The sequence below is a fragment of the Athene noctua genome, chromosome 2, assembly GCF_965140245.1.
Source record: "Athene noctua chromosome 2, bAthNoc1.hap1.1, whole genome shotgun sequence".
Lineage (NCBI taxonomy): Eukaryota > Metazoa > Chordata > Aves > Strigiformes > Strigidae > Athene > Athene noctua.
In genome coordinates this window covers 126148508-126169476 of record NC_134038.1, presented here as the reverse complement: position 1 = coordinate 126169476, position 20969 = coordinate 126148508, and the positions used below count along the sequence as shown (strand labels likewise).

Below are 20969 nucleotides of genomic sequence, written 5' to 3'. Positions count from 1 at the left end.
AGGTGTTAACATACAGCAGTCCCCCTCCCCTTACCGTCCTTCTTTTTTCTTTTTTCTTTTTTCTTTTTTTTTTTTCATATAAAGAAGAGAGACATGAGTGTAGGATATTCCAAATCAGTTCAAAGAGATAAACAAGAAGAGCAATCTTTTCAGTTTCTGAAGGATTTTCAGTGTTTTTCTGAATGGCCTGGACCTGTTCTGATCATTGGAAGCTTATTCCAGATTTGGTTTCCTCAGACTTTAGAAATGTTTGGGCAGGATGTTGTGATCTGCACTGCTCAAGAGGTGAGTAGCTGCCCCAGTTGTTGGTAGACTGAAATTAGGTCTTTAGCATACTTGTGGCCCAATACATTAACTGCTTTAAATATTGATCTAAAAAGTCTTAATAGGCTCTAGAATCTGACCCAGAGCCAGGACAGAGAGCTTTTGTAAGAACAGTTAGCCAAGAGTCCGAAAGTCATTATCTACCCTACAGAATAACTGGAAGGTCAAATGTGGAACCAAATAATAATTTATACAGAAAAATTCAAATTATATAAAAATTATACAAGATTCATGGTGTGAATTTCTACAGCTGGTATTATGTGCAGTTGGTGAGGTTAATATGCATTATGATCTTTCCAATCTTAAAAATAGATCAAAGCTTCTATGGAAAACTTCTTTTGCTGAAGAAAAACTTAAATATTAGTATTTCATAGAAGGCTCTGTTATGAAACTGTTAATCTTATTTATTCCATTATTTAGTAATGTACCTGCTAGCAGAGGAAGGATATTTCAAAGAATCATATGGGATTTTAACATAAACCTTGTCAAAATAAATTACAATTTTACCATTAAATCTTTTCAAAACATGGCAATACAGAAGCTTAAGTGTCCAGTTCCCATAGGAAAGCTTACCTTTTTTCTTAGTCGTTTCCTAGTTTTGTTTCTGTAGGCAGGAAGCCTGATGAACTGTAACTGGAGCTATTACATAGACAGTATTTTGTATTGATTATCCTGTTGCAAAGCAAGAAGATAAAATGAGGATGTGACCATGCTCTACAAAGCATTTGTAGATCTGGCTCCACAAAGCATTTATGGGATCTGAATTCAGGATGGCATGCCAGCAAAGGATGTTCAGCATTTTACACCTTACTTCTGTGGACACTGTCCAAGTTAAAAATCTTAGCAGAAGTAATTCATGCATGAAAAGCATTAAAGCTAATTAAAGAATGAGCAGACTAAATCTTCTAGCAATCTAAGCATATAACCTGTGGGGGGAAAAAAATGTTTCTTTTCAATAGATCTCATGGAAATACTGGGGTTTTTCATTAGTCGTAAGCATTAACTGTAAGTTAATGTAAGTAACTGTAAGTATTAATCCCATGAAGTCAATGTAAAGCAGAGTCTAATGAGCCAGTCTACCATCTTGGTGAAAGCACAGACTGGCTGCTTAGTGTGTGAGAACCCAGAGGTGGAACAGGAGAGATGTTGCAGGGGAGGCTGCGAATGCCCTCAGTGTTTACACTGCACCTCCCAGGCTATTGCGGTCAGCAGACCGGCGGCACAATACTCAGCAAACCCACAACAGGGTCTGAAGGCGTGCTCCAGAGCATGCCTGATGCTGTGTGCCTGATGCTTTGCTTGCAATCAAGTGTATCCAGAGTAACCGTCCACAGGCAGACTGTAGACATCTTACTGGACAACGAAATGTACCACAGTATGCATTGCACCAATGGAGGTTCTTGTTCCTGCTCATGAACTGTTATGTAGACATAGCCATTATGGATTTTATTCCCACATCACTTCCCTGCTCCATCCAGACCTGTCTCGGGCTCCTTTTCCCTAAACCCATCCTCACAAGGAAGAGAAGAGAGAATAAAAAAGCATACAGATGGATCAGATAAGCAGAAATTATAACTGCCTGAAAGATAAACCTGAGAACGTTAACAGAAGTACTCAAAAAACCAAAGTGTCCTGCAAGTACTTAAGTGATTCACTCTTAATGGGATCTTCATGTGGATTATAACAAGGATATTTACATTTGGATTTACAACTGACTGTTTACCTTGAACAGCTCAGGCTTTAGCAAACCAAATATATATTTGCTAGCCTGAAGCCTTCAAATATACCTCACTTGGGCTAATATGAGGCATTAGAAGTAGTCTTTCCATTACTTAGATAATTTAGAGTATCTAATTGTAAACTTCAGAATACATCAAAGTGAAAATAATTTATCTTTTACCCTTCAACCAGCAGTTGACACCAGGACCTTCTTTTTCTCCTCATCTCTTTGTTATGAAAGTGAATTTAGAGCAAAGAGACACAATTTTCTGTCTCAAAGGGCTTCGAGACATGGGAGGGAGAACCCAGTTTTCTGGACCGGCTATCCAATGTCCTACTAACTGTACCATGTTGCCAACTAGGACACTAGTTGTCTCCCAGAAGACAGTGACCTTTCCTTGGCAACTAAAATTGAAGTGACGTGCAATATGTAAAAATTCCTTCACCTAGACAATTAATCAAAATTGCATATTTGGTTCACATGCTTTGTTACAGTTAGCATTACCATTCTGCTCTGGTTAAAGCATGTATTTAATCCCACAGAGTGCTCTGGTATTACTCATTGATTCAGCCTCAATTTGCAAACTGCAATACATACACACACACACACTTTGATACTTAAAGCAGAACAACTTGTGAAAACTATACAGGTTTCTAGTAATTTTTTGATGGAAGCAATCAAAAGTACCCGACATTAATGCTCCGCATATTATAAATCTGCCTTCTAAATAACCACACTCTTTTAGGGGACAAATTTTTCCATAAAGTCAGAATCTCTCCCATCTTGTTCATCAGGGAGGAAAGGACAGGAAGGTTCACTTGGCTGAGTCTCTCAGATGACCTGGCGAAGTTCCATTAAGCACTGTTAGTTCCAATAAGCAGGGTTAAGCCCCTGTTGTCCAAAAATACATGAAGTAAAACAGAAGCCAGGTCTCAAACAGCTGGGCAGTATGAAGGAAAAAGAAAGATACAGGAATAAATCTGGAGTATGGCAGAAGTTTTAATCCAGACTAATGCTTATATATAGATCGCACATCAGCTGGGCTTCTAAATTATTTTTTTTTCTGTTAGATGGGACATAAATTGCATCTGACAGTGGACTAGAAAAAGGCTGTTTATTCTAACAGATTCAAGCTATGATTCAGTGCAAACTCTGGTGAGAGACACTCTAGTACAAGACGTGACAGACAACAGAATCTAGGATAAAGAACAAGAAAAGTGAATTTTTACCTTCCAAGACATCAGTGGAAGTCTGCCAAAGACATTTTTCTTAAACATGCAAAACCAGCTAAAAAAAATACCTATCAAGCCTGAGCATTTTAGGAAAAATAGTTTTGGACATGCTAGGGAGTCCAGATTAAAGCAGATTCTCTTAAATTAACTGTCTATATCCTTTTGAGTAGCAATGCTACTGTTGCACAAGTCTTTTAACATCAGGCCCACACAGCAAGATGGAATACTTGTGTTCTAAGTGAGTCAGATAAAATGAATTAAGGAATCTTTTAAAATTATTGTAATTTGCAAAGGAATTATCTTTTCAGACAAAGAAATCTCAAAAAGAAGATACATTACTGCCTGTTCTGCAATAACGAATGGTCATGGTAATTTCAAAAGTTATGTTTTTAAAGAAGTCCTGATTGAACTGGGGGGACGAGGCTGCGGCAGTGGCCTCTGTGAGAAGGTCACCAGGAGCTGTCCCCATGTTGCATGGAGCCAGTTCCAGCTGGCTCCATGACGGACCTGCCACCGGCCAAAGCTGAGCCTGTCAGCAAAACTGGTGCTGTCTCTGTGATAACATATTTAAGAAGGGATAAAAAATGCTGCATGGCGGCTGGGAGAGAGGAGCGAGAAAATGTGAGAGAACTAACCCTGCAGACACCAAGGGCAGGGAAAGAGGGGGAGGAGGTGCTGCAGGTGCCGGAGCAGAGATTCCCCTGCAGCCCGTGGTGCAGCGCGTGGTGAGGCAGGCTGGGCCCTGCAGCACATGGAGGGTAATGGGGGAGCAGAGATCCACCTGCAGCTTGGGGAAGACCCCACACCAGAGCAGGGGAATGTGCCTGAAGCCCATGGAGAGCCCATGCCAGAGCAGGCTACTGGCAAGAGCTGCAGCCTGTGGAGAGGAGCCCACAGTGGAGTGGGTTTTCTGGCAGGACTTGTGACCCCGTGGGGGACCCACACTGGAGCAGTTCGTTCTTGAGGGACTGCAGCCCATGGAAAAGACCCATACTGCAGCAGTTTGTGAACTGCAGCCCGTAGGAAGGACCCATGTTGGAGCAGTTTGTGAAGGACTGTCTCCCGTGGGTGGGACCTCATGCTGGAGCAGGGAAACAGTGTGAGGAGGAAGGAGTGGCAGAGATGAAGTGTTATGAGCTGACCACAGCTGCCATTCCCCATCCCCCTGCCCCGCTCGGTAGGGAGGAGGTAAAGATGCTGGGATTGAAGTTGAGCCTGGGAAAAAGGGAGGGGTGAGGGAGAAGGTGGTTTTAGTTTTGTGGTTTTTTCTCACTATTTTTAATTGGCAATAAATTAAATTAATTTCGAGTCTATTTTGCCCGTGATGAATGGTGATCAATCTCCCTGTCCTTATCTTGATGAGGAGATAAGGAGCTTTGTAATCTATTTTCTCCTGCTGTCTTGCTGAGGAAGGGGAGTGAGAGGGCACCTGGCGGCCAGCCAAGGCCAACCCACCACAGAACTATACTGTTCATCCATTTCCAGATGTAAATCTAACAGATACATTGTACAGTTTGCAGAGGACGTAACTACAAGTGTCACGCAAAGGAACTTCTCTTTCTACCACTACTACATGCCTTACAGTGCAAATTCTCCAACAAGGGTTTCTCTCCTACACTTATACATAATTTTTGACCAAATCAGTTTATTTTCCTGTATGATGATCATTCTAGACTCATGGTTATTTAAAAATGAAATAAATTTTTAAAAATAAGAATTCTGAATGCTAAATTCACCTCTGCTGGCAATAGCATAGGGTCTGAAATCACAGTTAAGATGCAATAAATTATGTTTTGTTGTTTTGTTTTGTTTCTTTTTCCTGAGATGTGTTCAACTCAAAACATGATATTTCTAAACCCACGGTCCCTTTTCATCATCTTAGAGAGGCAGTAATCAAGTTCTATTAAAACCAAACTGAAAACCATACAACGCGATTCAAGGAAAAGATTTTATTTTAGGGCTAACAAGTTGATAATAAATAAAGGAATATAATAATGTAATAACAGATGTTCTCATGCACTTAACACATACAATAACGCTGGCTTACACTGCTGTTGGGACAAATTGAGAAGAGGTATTTGGCAATATTATAAGTTTGAATAGTTTAAAGATTATAGAACAAGAAATTATTTCCGCTGTTTTTACATTTCTTTTATACAAATTCAAATAAATAGTAATACATCTATTTTTCCTCAGATTTCCTGTTCACTTTTAACATGCCCGATAACTAAGCCACAGTAATATACAACTGCCAAGAAAGTGTATTTATTAATTATACTTATTAATATTCCTTAAAATGTATCATATTTATGTCACATTGTGCAAGCTCTTTAGGTAAAATCAGATTTTAGGAAAAATTGCAGAAAATTTAAACTCATTAAAACATATCCAGTGCAAAGGCCAGTCTAGTCCACACTTTATGGTACTGTAATGTAAGCCAATATAATTTAAATAATAAAACATGCCTATATGATTCAGAGGAAGCTGAATATGTTTTATGTTTTAAAGATCTGACATCTAATATGCAGATTCTGCAACATCAGACATTTTTCAAATCTTCATGACATGGCAAAATAATGTTAAGTCTTGATAAGTAGGCTTTTTTTTTCAGGATAACTCACATTAACAGTACTACAGTGGCCAAAAAAGACAAACTATTATAATAGAAATCAATCTGATTAAAAAATTAAATATTCCAATTAACACTGAAAAAGTGTTTGTAATAATTATTTACAATTCATCAATGATACCAGTGTATAACTTCACACAGTCAAAGTATACCACTTTCCAAGCAAATACCAATTCTTGTATCCCCATTCAAGGATCCCATAGTAGTATGTTTATGTGCAACACATCAGTTTAAAGAAGGAGATCGATCTGTGGTCCAGAGCAATTCTATATATGGCCATTTGGTTTGTAAGCAGCGTTTTACAGGAGTGTCATCGGTCTGTAGCATTGGTTCTTCAAAACCCATAACAACTGCTGTGCCTTCTACGTACATGACCTGTCAAAAGAAAACCCAATTATGTCAGCCTATGTTTGTTTAAAAACTCTAAAATAAGACGATTATTTTCACTGGCTTAGGAAAGGATTTGTTATGATACTTTTTCTTCCTTACTACAAAAATCAAGTAATGAAATGAAGTATGAAAACAAAAAACTCTACTCTCTTAGACTCAAGTACCTGAAAACTCTGATCAGGCCATATTCATTCCACTGTTTAGTTCAATAGACAGTAAAGACCAAAAATTAGGAAAAAAAATTTGCAGAAATGCAATGCAAAAATTCTATGACAAGAGATCTACTACTGTGGCAGCTGAAAAGTTTGATATTGTTACTTTATAAGGACAGTGTTCCTCAGACTTAACTTTACAGAATTAATTTTCCCTAAAATGCAACTTCTGTTCCAAGTCAGCTCTATTCATATATTTTAAACGCTATAGGCAGAATCCTCTGAAAACAAAAATTTGTTTAAATTTTCTTAATTGTGTATATATGTTCAATAGTAAAGAAAAAATCACCTTTGAAAGCTTTTGCCTGCATTTTGGAGTATGAAACTGCTGGAGATTTCACAGGGGTAATTTTAAGGACTTAACTCCAAGCTATTTTGAAGTCTGAGTATATGTATAAATTTTCTCAAAGTCTTCTTACTTTAAGTAATTTTTGTTCCCTGTGTCTATTAATGCCTATGCTCTTCTACCTTAAATACTAATTCAAGAAGCAACTTAGAAGCAGTCATGGTGTGTCATGTATACCCCTCCTTCCAAGAAAGTTGAAAACGAAACAGGTAATTTTTGTTCCCTACTAAGTGGTTCCAAAAAAATACTGATTTTTTATGCAAGCCTAGACTACTAAAATATTTTTTAAAAAATATCCAAACATCTCAATTTAGATGTAGGTTACTTATAGAAGGTGCAGTTTGTCTGTGTTACATCTCCATTGTCCTTTACAGTTCAGATCCCACTTCTCACAGATAAGCATGAGAAGTGCTCTATTCAAAATGCATAGCTTAAGAGATGTGGTCTAGCCAACTGATTCACTATACTAGGTAAAATATGATTAGGGAGCACAGTTTCCAATTTGAAATATATTATTTTGGAAGAAAATTATCGAAATAATAGTTTTGTGAAAAGGCTGTTTCAAGTGAAAGTATTTTGTCTTTAACTACAGTCAGTTTTGCATACCAATTGTTACTAAGGCTAGATTTATGTTTCTTAAATCTTACCTTTTCATTATAGTTAGATTGCTTCAGTCCGTTGTAATGGTAAACAGTGAATGACTCTGAAACCCTAGAGTCCTAGTAGAGAGAAGACAGTTAATTTCATGTGACATATACATCATGCCTTGACAGTCTCATCTCTTCACAACTTGACAGATGCATTTAAACAGGAAGACTCAAGGAAATTGCAAAAAAGTACAATTTCTTTTAGGTGACATGATCTTGAAGACTTTGTTCATTTTTCCTTTCTCATCAGAAATAAAAAAAAATATGTCAGTAAATAAAAGGGTAATGCCCCCAAGAGCAAGTCACAATTTTCTGTGTTCATCTGGACACTTAACTACAACTTTCAGCACTGACCATGTGGAAAATTGTCCTAATTTTTAAAGTCAGACACCTTATGTAGTAACCACATTCATGTGTATTTGTGACTGTTTGGGTGGTATGAAGTTAAATATTTACCAAGGACCAGATCCAATCTCCGACCCTCCACTTGAGAGCTAAAAAATAATTTATGCCCACACCTGCCTAACTGTAAACCAATTGTGAAGGCACCCGTTCAGCTGAGGCCTACAAGAGATGTACTGCAGTTGTCAACCTTTACCATTCCAGGTGTTTAAATGCTTTAGTCCTAAAAGGACTAAAAAGCTTTGCATTTTACTGAATCAGGAAACACAAATCAGGTGTAATACCATCTCTTTTATGCCTGCTGGACCAGGCTCTAAACAAAAGCTTATCCCTTTTTTAAGTACATGGAGGTAAAGGCTGGAATGAGAGGAAATCTGCTCAGGTTACAGTACATCCATCAGATGATGAAAAGCCCTCATTCATTTTTCTCCTCTTAAATAATTCAAAAACCTTATCTCTGTATGGGTCTCCAACAGCAACACAGGCTATTCAGTGGAGGGAGGGTGGTGAAAAGGGAGGTAAGCGGTAACTCTACTTGCAGAAGTTGCTTCACAGAGATAAATAAAATCAAACTTTACTGGAAAGTAAAGAGAACACATTCTTTCCCTGAGGAAGCTATGTTCACTGTGAAGGAAAAGAAGTACTGCTTTCCAGTTCCTGTCCCATGGATGTTAAGCATTTTGTGCAGTAATTGTTTCCCAAAAAAAGGGCTACCAGTGAATTCAGGAATCCCCCTCTCCAGATGACTACCCTAAGCACTAAAGAGTCAGGCTTGCTCTCTCAGGCTGAATGATTTTTGAGTATTTTTATTCTAAGCCAACAGCTCTGAAAGGGAAAGCTGAGATACCTTCCTGCTTTGAGGAGGAGCTTAGTACTTTCTAGGAGAATAAGAATGGGATTTTGAATATTCTCAACAAAGAAGGACTCTCATCTGGATCTCCTGAGCACTAGCTACATGTTCAAATATTATATAAAGGGGAACATGATTTCTGCAGAACTGTTTTTTCAGAAAGAAATTCTGTATGAGGTGTCAATCTGATCCACAGAGCAGAGAGATTGGACAACATATCCGTGTCCTCAGCATTCATTCGGTAACTGATATAGGCAGGTCCCAGTCCAAAATCTGCTGATTGTTCAGACTGTACCCTTAAGGCAGTAATACTCCCCATGTTTTGTCCTGGAGCCAGCGAAAGTTCAACAGCACAGGCAAAACTGAGTAGGGGGGAATCACGCACAGCAGGGGATTAGTACCTGGTGGACAGGCATTAACTTGGGATCGTTACAGCAGGTAAAGAGTTCCCCCACCAACTCTCTAGGTGACTAAGGCAGGGATCTGCCCATGATTCTTATATGCTCCCCTCTCCAGCTGCACTTCTTCAGTCAGTGATATCCTTCAGCAATAGGCAACAGAGGCAGCAGCCCCCTATGATGGCTGTTTTCTCCTCCAGTTACCTATGGCCCGCAGTACTGGACAGTTTAGGCACAGCCTATTATGGAGGATATACTTTGGCTTTCTGAACTTCATTCTAAGCAACCAGTGCCTATAATTAAGCAGTGGAGTCTTCCAGATTTTCAAGTGTAATATAATTGTTAGAAATAAATGAAATTATATTCAATTGTAAAGATATTTCCACTTCTGGGTATACAAAGGAAAGGAAGAAGAAACAGTTGGCAAATACACAATGCAGATATAAATCTCTAAATCTGGAGAAAATGAACACTAACTCCTTTTTCCTTTAGATGATGAAATCATCTCTTAACGATGTATTCAGTCTCTACCATCTTTGGCAGTGCAGTTCTCGTGTCTTCTGAATGACTAGATTGTTTCATAGTACAGAATACTACACCCAAACAGTGCTGCACAACCCTTAACAAAAAGTCTTGCTGAAGTAATTTAAAAAATATTAGTCTCACATTTCCTTGGTTGTAAAAATTAAGACATATAGTTTTGATGACATGTTAAGCTACAAAAGTCTCCAAAGAGGTCTTGCCTCCACCAGCTTATCTATCTGTCCCTGGGGAAACCCTCTCTCTTCTGCTAATACAAGAATTTGCATGGCCATGGAACAAGCTTCCATAAATCTGCAAAGACAGCTCTCATCCAGACCAGTTCCTTGTTCTGGTTTACCCCATATCTGTACAAGAAGGTTCCCAGTGGCAGGACGAAGGCAGCGTGAGAGAAGGAAAACATGATTCAGGAGAAAGGGAGAACAGGACAACAGTGCTATGTCGACACAAGCTTCTCAGTGGTGGTGCTATCTTAATGAATATATGGAAAAGATTTAGAGTTTGAAAATAATCTTCCATTACCCTGGCAGATACTGACTTCCACATATGCTAAACATAACTCTAGCATGACTTTTTGTTAAACTGTCTAAAATTTTACATTATTAGAGATGTACATAAAAATTGTTTTTAAGTATGTCTGTAACCTTTTCCCATTTGCTAGCAATTACAGCAGACATTTATAATACTGACAAAACCAGTATGGTCGTTTATTCTCAGAAAAAACAAACTCAGATTAATTTTCTGAGTAGGGAACCAGTTCAATTTCATATGCAAAATGATGATATATTTCCTGAAGTTAATTTTAGAACTTGTCACTAAAATGGAGTTTCCTTCCAGTGTAAAGCTAAGAAAATCATGGTCACCTTATACAAAACTGAAGTCTACAGTTTGTTGTGTAATACAAGAAGTTATTTGCTGCTCAGCTGTGTCAAATGAATGCAATGCTTATTTTTAAAAATAGCTCTGTGATATTGATGGAGTGTTTAATGAATCTCAAAGACAAGCAGAACAGACAGTGCTCTGCAGCAGTAAAGCTACATTGATTACCTGCTCAGGGAAAAATTCTTGCAGAAAGGGACCCAGTAATATGATGCCCAGCCCTTCTGGGTCTAATTTGGTCTTCATGAGGTTTACACTATGACAAAAACATTGAATAATAAAGTATGAGTAAGACATTTTTATTCTTGCATGACTTAAGTTATGCTGTGCTACGACAGTACTGGCTGCCAAGTATAGCAGTACTATTCTATTTTTAATCGTAAGTGACAGCTGCACCAGAATGGCATGTGAGTTGCCAAAACATGGTTATTTTTAAGTAAAACTAATCTGTTATTTTAAATTAAATAAGTGATAATTCTGAAGCACCACCATATTTGGTAAAATAATTTGAGACCCATATAATCTAAAACCAGGTTTACAGCCCAAAAGGCATTTTGTTGTCTTGTGAGCATTCTTGAACTTAGACACATAAAACAGTCACCTTTTAAATACAGCTCTGTAACTGCCAAACAACCTGGTTTTAAATGGAGATTTGAAAAGCCTCCAAGATTTTCACTGAAATAAAATTAAGTTGAACAGATAGAGTTCTTATTTACATCACGTCCTTGATATCAAAGAAGCCAAAACCAACAATAATGAAAATATGAACAATACTAATCTGAAAAACCTTACTGCATTAATATGGTATCATTTCAGGTCACTACAAATGAATATCAATTATAACTTTATGTTTCTATTTAAGCAATATATTTCTACAGGCATCAGATTGCTTAAACATTTATTTGCATCTACCTATCCTTTTGCCTAAGTTACAAGTTGTACCGTACACAAGAATGTCCTCAATGGGTCAAACCAACAGAGCGTCTTGCCCAGTATCCTGTTTCTGACATTGGTCAGTAGTGGATGCTTACGACAGAGTACAACAGGGCAAACATACAGTGATATCCTTAGTTTACCCTCCCCATTTCCAGCAGTCTGCTGCTCAAAGACATCTTCAGTGAGAGGCAGTATCTAAAACACAAAGATATATATTTTTTCTTTCCATGCATGTGCCTAATTGGCTTTGAACCCATATACACTTGTGGCATTTAATAAACTCCACTCATAAAATTAAAATTAAACTATGGATTCTGGGAATAAATATCTCCTCCTGTTTTGAACATGTCACTTGATAATTCCGTTTGATGACACCTTGTTTTTGTACTGTGAAAAGCAATTAACAATCAATCCCTATTTATTATGAAACTCCTGATTTTAGAAACCTCTTTTACATGCCAATTGTTGTCTCTTCCAGGTCGAACAGTCCTAACCTAGCTCTTCCTTATAGCAATGCCATTCTGTACCTTTGATTAGTCTTGCTGCCCTCCTGATACCTTTCTACAATGTTCTTTAAGATGGAGTGAAATGTCATGCATTTATACAATGGCATAATTGCTAGAAAACCCACTCCATATGTGTGTCTATCAGTTTAAATCTGAGATCTGTTTCCTGAATGGTAATATCTAGTTCACAGCCCAACAATGTGTATGAAAAATCAGGATTGTTTTATTCCCTGTGCAATCAACTTACATTTACTGTATTGAGACTTCTCTGTTACCCTATCTTCCATAACTTCTGCTGCTCTTCCACATATCTCAAATACTTTTGTATCAGCAGCAAACTATCATATTAATCCCTACCTTCAAATCCTCACCAGCGCCATTAACAAACTTCACAGACCTAATACAAATTCCTGTAAAATTCCTTTAATGATCTCCCTCCATTAAGAAAAAAATGCTATCTTTATCCTTTGATCACTTATTTACCTACAAGAAAACTTTCCTTCTTATCCCACGTTTACACATGAAACATATAGATGTGAATTTTCCCCAGACTGGCCTCCAAATCCTTTTCTAAGTACTGCTGTTCATTTGTCACCTTCTCATTCTGGTACTGTCTGGTATCAGGATAGTTTACAGTGGTATGTAACCTAAAATTGTTCAGCAATTTCATTCTGAAGTTTCTTTAGAATTTGGGAGTTTTGACTTGTCTTGACACTTCAGACTCTAGTTACACTGACCACCCATAAAAAGGCTTAAGTCTGGAAACCTCTCTGTAATCTTCCCCAGTGAAGATGAGAACTACTCCCTAGCGTCTTCCCCAGTGAATATGAAGAAGAATTCACTACAATTTTCTTAACGACTTGAATACTTTTTAATATTGGGGATCACCTATCAGAACTGCAGACCTCTTGCAAGTCTCCTGGTTCTGACTGGCTTAAAAAAAAAATACTATTAGCTTTTATTTTAGAACTTTGCAGATTAGTCTTCAGAGGATCTTACCTTTGCTTTATTTTGTATTTACACTTAATGTTCCATAAATATTCTTCCCTATTTTTTTCATGTAGGCACTGCATTTTCCTTTCAGAAGATACAGTCTTAGCTTCTCATACCTGCCTCTCAGCACCTAGGCCTTTAACCACTTTGGTATCTTTTAATGGGGGCTGCAGGCAGAAGTTGTCTTTCTAAAGTCTTTTTTATTATTGTTGTATGTAAGCATTTTATCCTTTTGTCTTTATTAGTAAGTAGCTTCCTTCCTTGGTCCTAACATAGCACTAGTAGTAAACTATTTGGCTTCCTTTTCTTTCTGCCTCAATACACACAGAACATGTTAAGCAATTCTTAAGAAAGTGGCTCTGTTAAGGTTCTTGGAAGATGAATTTTAGAATTCATAAAAATCAATGTGATATTTTATAAACTATGTTAATTTAAGATCTTAAAAAAATTTTTCACTACTTAAGTGAAACTACAATTGAGGATTTGCAAGATACTGGACTTTAATCCTTCTATTGCTCATTCAAAATTTAAGATATTTCAGTAGTTGTTTGAAACCTGCTCAAGTTCTTGAAGTGCTGTAACACAATTGTAAAAACATTGTGGTGGTAAACAGTACCAAGGCAAATTTAAGCAAAGACAATTTTGAAAATGCACTTAAAATTATGTAATAAAATTAAAGCAAGCTATGTACTCACTATTGAAATATAATAACTGTTTAAAAATGCAGAGCTATACTAAGTTTTAAAGTATGGTCAGTGTACAAAATTAAATCAATTAAGCAGGAGGGGAGATTTAATAAAATTTGATTGTTGTGAGTTCCAACTGAGGCTTTTTCATTCAGCAAATAGCTAAGGCTATTCAATTATTACTGATACTATGACAGAGCTACCAAAACAAGTATGTCTACACACTTCAATCATTTCAGTGAGAAGTTTAGCTTCCTAACTGAAGATGTTACAAATGTTGGGATGATGATACTGATGGCCTTTGTACTGTTATGGCTGAGAAGTGTGTAGGGAGAAAAGCCTCCAGCACTGGTCAAACAGACAGGATAAAATGTTTTAAACAAGCTAAACCTAGATTGACAGATGTACTCAAATCGGTGCCCTAAAGAGTATCAGATGGTTGTTTTCAGAAACAAAGGGACAAAACAAACAAGAGAGCTGGGTTCTCAGATGTATTTAGTAAAAGACTAGAAAATTTTAATAAAATCACATGCATTCAATACTGGAATGGCTAATCCACCTTGTTAAGTCATGTCTGCTCTACAGTTTCCCCTTTATAATTCTTAAACTCTGAGCAGGTCTGACCATTATTAATCTTGAGATTCTGAGAAGCTTAAAGCTGAGGACTGGATGATCACTATGAATTTCCATTTAGTTCTTGAACTAAAAAATGTAAATAGTCTGCTTGGAAGCAATGACTTTAATTTCACTTAAAATCGAACAAACAAACAAAAAACAACCAGAAAAGCCTGTATGAAATTTGAAATGTGTTATTTATACTTGTGTTCCACATTAAATAGAAAAGATATCTAGAACTAAGAGTAGGTTCTCAAGACATTAATATTAGACTACATTTTTATTTAAGGGGAGATGATTCAAGACAATATTTCATGGTTTGTTCATGGCTTTTCAATATAGCAGGCCTTCCCACTGGCTCTTCCTACATCAATTTATATTCATTGTGCTATGCACAATAACATAGGCCAGGGCTATGCCACAAACGCCCTGAAGGCCAAATGGAAAAACTTCTGAATACAGAAAGAGGATTTTTGCAGATTTCTTGAGGCAGCAGAACAAAAAGGCAAAAAGAAAGCTTCTCAGACCTATTAAACTAAAGCTTTTTTCTTTCCCTCCCTTTAAAAAAATCTATTGCAGATTTCACCCCTCATTTACATAATATGAATGTTAGCGTTTTTGTCTTGTATTTTCTTTGGTTTTAGTTTCCTGGGTGTCTTCTGATGTTAATTTTCATTCCCATTCTCCACAGAAAATAGCTCACTAAACTTTGTTGTACTTTGTAACATTTGAAAGGATAGAAAATGGCATAAATCAAATTTCAGAAGGCTGTAGTAAGTAAATTTACAGTCACCACAGCCATTCTACAGGAACAACTGATTTGGACCCCAGTAAACTAGACCATACGTTTACAGAAGAGCAAACCATGTTTTGGAGATGTAAAAACGTTCAGGCACATAGCTCTCCTTTCTGTGTTAAGCATTTAGTGGCAAAACATGGTACACTTTGACACCAAAGGTTAACTGTTGCCGCTGAATATTAGTCCCTTCTGTCCACATAAGATCTAAAATAAATTACCTTTTACATCTGATAAACTCTGATCCTAGGAATCAAGGTGTAATTTCTAGAAACAAACTACAATTATAAACACTACAAGGTACTGAGTGTTGGTGGAAACAAAAGCATAACTGAAGCAGTTTCAGCTTCAAACGCAATAGACAGATCCAGTGGTAATCCAATGCTAATCTGACTCAGAATACCTTGACTGACTCTTCTGTCACACAGTTTCACCCTTATTAACATACAGAAATATATTCATGACTTTCTTCTCAATATATAGTAATGCAGTAGGTATGAGAGTTTTTTGGCTTCTAGTTATCACTACCAAAGTTAAAGACATTTTTATTTGAATTCCTCACATTTAATTGAAAACTGACTTAAATACTTTAAAGTAACATTCTGTGCCAAGAATGCAAGCTAGATAAAATCCAGAAAAAAATCCCTAAATTATAATTAGTATGTGGTTAATGATACTCCTGTAGTATTTGAACTTTATTATACTTACTATTCGGGATCTGAAACAAGGTCCAGAGCCTTCATTACATCTTCTAGCAGAGTGTCAGGTATAAAACCATTATCTGATGAAGTAGCAAAAATTCTCATTAGGAAAAGAAACAAAATTATTTCCAGGAGTACAAATTTTACTCAAAAATACAAATACTGCATATCTTTATCTCTAAAGCTTGCAAATAAATGGTGAGGTTCTAGAAGGAACGTCGTTTTCAAACACTTCTCTCCTGCTTTCAAAAAATGAGGAGTGCAATACAGAAACTGTGTTATCATACACTTAGAAGCTTAACGCTTGCTAAGGATTCAATCTCTTTATAGCAATATCCATCGCCACTTGATACCTTGAGATAGTAACTGTACATCTTTTCCCCTTTTGATTAGTTAAAATAGCACCTGAATGTCAGACATCCTCTGTTTTCCAAAATGTAAGAAATTTTCTGTGTATGCCACGTACATTCAAGAACAAAACCATGAAGAATACAATCATAGCGGATCAGTTATTTTATGAAAATGTAATATAAATCACATTATATTTAAGTTTTAATTACAAAGAACATGACAAGGTTAAAAAGCTTATGCTCTAAGAACTCTACTTCCTATTGCACAATGTTGCACTCCCCTTACTACAGAATTGTCAGAAAGCTTCTTCATGTTACTTTGCAGATTGAGTACTGTATTGAAAATCTGTCTTAAGTATTTCTTTCCTCTCTTAATCAGCTTAGGTATAAACATCATACTACCCTGGCATGGAATCTGAAATGGATTTGAAGGTGTAGTATTTGGAACAAATTTTAGAAAATAACAGTCCCATTTTTGAAGAGATACCCTAAACAATGCAGTAGTCATTACTATTTGGAATTTGTCTCTACTGAATGAGTACATTTCAGTTAAAAAAATCTTATTTCAGCAAGAATTACAGCCCTTACCCTCAGGGTCATATGTCTGGAAAACCCTTCTGGCTTGCTCTGAAGGCGCTTCAGGAGCAACAAGGGCCATATCCTTAGGGAGGGAAGAAAAAAAATAATAATAAGAAAACTTTCAGAATATTCTTAATTCAGATACAGATTACCAGGGAGAAGTTTAGCTGTACTACACAGGGCTGGACCTTAAATTAATGAAAATTTAAATACAAAAGAAAAATTGAAGTAATTTGGCAATATTGCTGATAGTGACATTAAATGAACAAGAAATGCTAAAGATTATTCCGCAAACTTATATACAAATTGTATGTAAGTCTTTTCATGCAGATTACGTCATTGGACAAAAGCTAATTGGAGACTATATGTATTATGTGGAGATTTATATTTATAGTATTGTTCTTTATACCTGAAAACACACACACATGTACCAGTGAAATTTAGTGTACTATGCATCCATTGAAACATATAAAAATTCTTTAGATAGAAAACTGTAAGAGAATGTTTTGAAGTCCATTTCAGACTAGCAGAACACAAAAGTATGATTTCAATAGTAACCATTGCAATGCTTTTATTTATCCGTGACTTTTTTCAACTCAAATACAATCATAATTTCCAAAAGCTATGAGGAGGCACATGTCTATCTCTTATTGTAAAACCAGCAAAAAGCGTAGCCCCTGGTTTTATGCCAAAAAAGTATCACTAAAAAAAGTGAAATTGCTAAATTATTCACAAGAAATGGAAGGTGGCATAAAGGCTAAGAAATGCACCTGTTCAAGCACCCTTTAGTTTAAAAAGATACAAAGCCTTAATGTTCAAATAGAACATGAAACTGCAAAACAGAGCTCCAAAACCTGCTTGATAAGAGCACTTAAAATCTCCAGTTGCAAATTTACAATCACCTATGTTGTTTTTCACATAGAAAGGAAAATAAAAAATTTTCTCAGAAGGAAACACTGCATTTGACAATACCCTCCCTATAGTTTTTCTTCCTGTCAAAGTGAAAATGTAATGTTACCTTCTATGCTATGAACAGTAAACACAAAACTCCAGAAATAGCATCACTGACATTACTCTGAACAACATTAAACCCCGGGAAATCTGCTTTTGTTCATATTGTATTAAGTAAATTGATTTGTTACAAATAAAAAAGTTACCTTAAATGGTTTTATAAAGTATACCTAATCTTTTTATTTCTAGTTGAGCTCAACTTTGCTTTGTGAAGATGATTTAGATTTTATTAAAAGAGAAAATCACAGCATTCTCTCATTATACTTGTATGTGCAAACAGTGAACTTTAGTCTAAACTGTCCAGGTCTGTAGCACTTCATTTGAAGGAAGGCACAGAAAGAAATCAGAAAATGTAGAATTAAAAGATGCATAATGACCTACTATTCTTTTAACAGATTAAGGGAAGGAATAGAAGCAAATAATACATCTGACTAGAATTCTACTCTTACCCAGTTTCTCCTAACAGCTCACTCCAAATCAGCCAAGAGTTTTAAGTATACACCTGATGGCATCTAGGATACACTTAAAAACTTTCCTGAATGAAAGCCAGCTGCCTAGGGCACACTAACAGGGACAACACGGAACACGACATACACTTAAAAATAACAAACAGTTTTACATTGAACAGATGAATGAGGCAGCTATTACTGGCATAAGGTACATACAATAGGGGCTACAGAGTCCCCCTCATTTCCATGTACAGGACAGACAAAAATTTGGTATTATACAGGATTATACGAGACAAAAAGTTAGGAGGCATCTGCCCTGTCTTCCAAGGCTCTAGATCACCAACCCATTACATACTTTCACTCCTAAGAGCTACTCAATTGCCACTTGAGCACAATGCAAACATCTACACTATGAAGTGATGCAGTGCATGGAGGGAAGGATCAGGCTTCAATCTGCTGTGATGGATTAAGGGGTATCCACATCACATCTTTACTGGTAATGAAGTTTGTGACAAACATCAGTCCTAGAAGCACGCTATGCAGAAGCAGAGCCAGCTGCTGGAAGCCCACGTGTCCACACTGCGGGTGGGGCACTCTGAAAGGCCTCCGAGTAGTGCAACTTCAAGTACTGGCTCCACCAGGAGAGAAACAGCTTTCAGCACATCTGTAGGACACTTAATTGCATGCAACAGGATTCCAAGTCTAGATGCAAGGAGATTTGCACCAAAAAGAAGCTCTCCAACATGCTAAACAACCAATATAGATGGATCTGGTAAATCATGTCTGCTAGAATTATCCTAGCTCCTGAGATGTGATAAACTTACCAGGACTAAATTACTTCTGGCTCCAGCCTACTGCCTCTCTTGCAGCACAAGTGTCACCATTCACTGTGACTGGGCTGCAGAGCCTATGTTTAGGTCAGATAAACCCCTGTACTATGTTACTTCTCCAAACATCTCGTACCTGAGAGCTCCAAGTGAGAAAGCATACAAAAGAAACTAATTTAGGAGAAGTCCCTTTGTCCTTCTAGTTTCTCCCAGTGAGAACAACTTGTAAATTGCTTGCTTAATATAACTGGAAATAGAAACTCAAGATTTTTATTTTATTTCAGAATCATAATCATGTAATTTTAAAGATCCATAAATATGACTAATTTGGAACAAAACCACTATTTAATGAAAAATATTCCAATGATTTTATAAATGAAGAACACTTAAAGAAAATCAACTTTACCAGTATATCTTCATGTTTACATATGTTCTAAACTTTTTAAAAATTACTTTGCAGATAAAGAGGCCATACTGATTTGATAACATCCACAACTCAACACAATTAGTTTCACAATGCCAAACGACACATGAAGTTGTGCAGTTGTTGAGTATATACTCTGTTATGATGGGGAATACTTATGTGATTATATAGGGTACATACATATCCTGTAAAATTTCATAATATGTGACCAACTCTTAAATAATTTGCAATAGTCCAGAATTGGAAAAGTTACATTTTGTAGAGTCAGTATTACAAAGCATACTAAGTAGAAGTGGATTTCACTATCAACGAATTACAGTAAACTATTACAAATAGTTCTCAGTTTAAAATCAATGATGTCATAGCATATAGAACTTATTAACAATAAAATGATCAGTGATTTCAATATTCAGGATTTAACTCCAAAGAGACGCTATTTTTATGGTAGGTTCTTATTAATGAATTAGCTGTTCATAAAGCCAGTGTAACAAGGGGGAGCTCATAAAATTTCCAAGGTATGGAAGGATATAACCAAAGTAACTTCCAACTGCACAGACATATTATTTTAAATGCAAACTACATAGTTCTACTTTGGTTTATGAGTATGTAATTCTTTCCATAAAACCTCAATGCAATCCAAGAACAAAGACAATCATTTGCATTGTCCACCTTCTCCCAAAATTATCTTGTTAAAGTAGTACTTTCCACAGTTTCATGTGACACAAATCAGATTTTTTAAAATAAGTCTCCTGCATCTACCAACAAATATTTTTTTTATAGTCCAATTGCAAATAGTATGTATTTCTGTTGGCATTTCATTTTCCAGGTCCTTAGTTATTTCAGTCCATGTGCACATGGGAAGAACTTAAGAGAGTAAGTCACTGAATGCATTACTCAATACTTAAAATTCTCCATGTCTTTCAACTGAATTTTAAAATATGGTAAAGCCTCCCAATTATTACATATTAAGGCTTTTTATTCATTAAATGTGATTTACTGATGCTTTAAGCACATAATTTCAGGAGGAAGCAGAAAAGTTACCTGCCTTGGAGAGATGACCAAACCCCCCTCCCCTTCAAATTAATTCTAATTTTTCACTGAGGCTATTGTCCTATAAACAGTTAAAAACGCAAGATTATAACGCTGTATATACAAATCCCATGCATACTCCAACTTAGCATATCATTCATTTCCAGTATCCAGAAAACTTTAAAAGTTCAACTAGTCCATGTATTTGTATTTAGGGGAAAAAATAACATACCTCCTTCAGGCAGCAAAGTTGAAAATGTGACAAACATCTAACACAAACTTATTTCAGCTGCCCAAGCTGATATTTCATCCTATGTGCCAAAATATATCCCCCACCACAGCCTTAAGAATTGTATTTTGATGTCTCCCATGCATTGAAAGGGAATCCCATCAACAGTTAATTATAATAACTATTTCCTATACTAAGTACAACATGTCCCAAAAATCCTGTTTCACTTGTTGGCTCTTGTGATACACAAACAAGTTACTTTATATTAC

At 36.4% G+C, this 20969-nt stretch overlaps 1 protein-coding gene across 3 annotated transcripts in view; it reads right to left on the bottom strand.

Annotated features, from left to right (window-relative positions):
- Positions 1-5210: 5210 nt before the first annotated feature.
- MINDY3 (MINDY lysine 48 deubiquitinase 3) overlaps positions 5211-20969 on the bottom strand; it is a 60697-nt gene continuing 44938 nt past the window's right edge. For 2 of the 3 annotated variants that reach the window (XM_074900204.1, XM_074900205.1), the window contains exons 11-15: positions 16741-16813; positions 15810-15882; positions 10738-10825; positions 7501-7572; positions 5211-6280 (exon numbers count right to left, since the gene is read on the bottom strand). In XM_074900204.1, the coding sequence (XP_074756305.1) occupies positions 6131-6280; positions 7501-7572; positions 10738-10825; positions 15810-15882; positions 16741-16813 (456 nt within the window). In that variant the 3' untranslated portion in view covers positions 5211-6130. Of the gene's footprint in view, positions 6281-7500; positions 7573-10737; positions 10826-11516; positions 11701-15809; positions 15883-16740; positions 16814-20969 lie in introns of those variants that run through there. The other variant, XR_012633214.1, reaches the window with a different exon arrangement.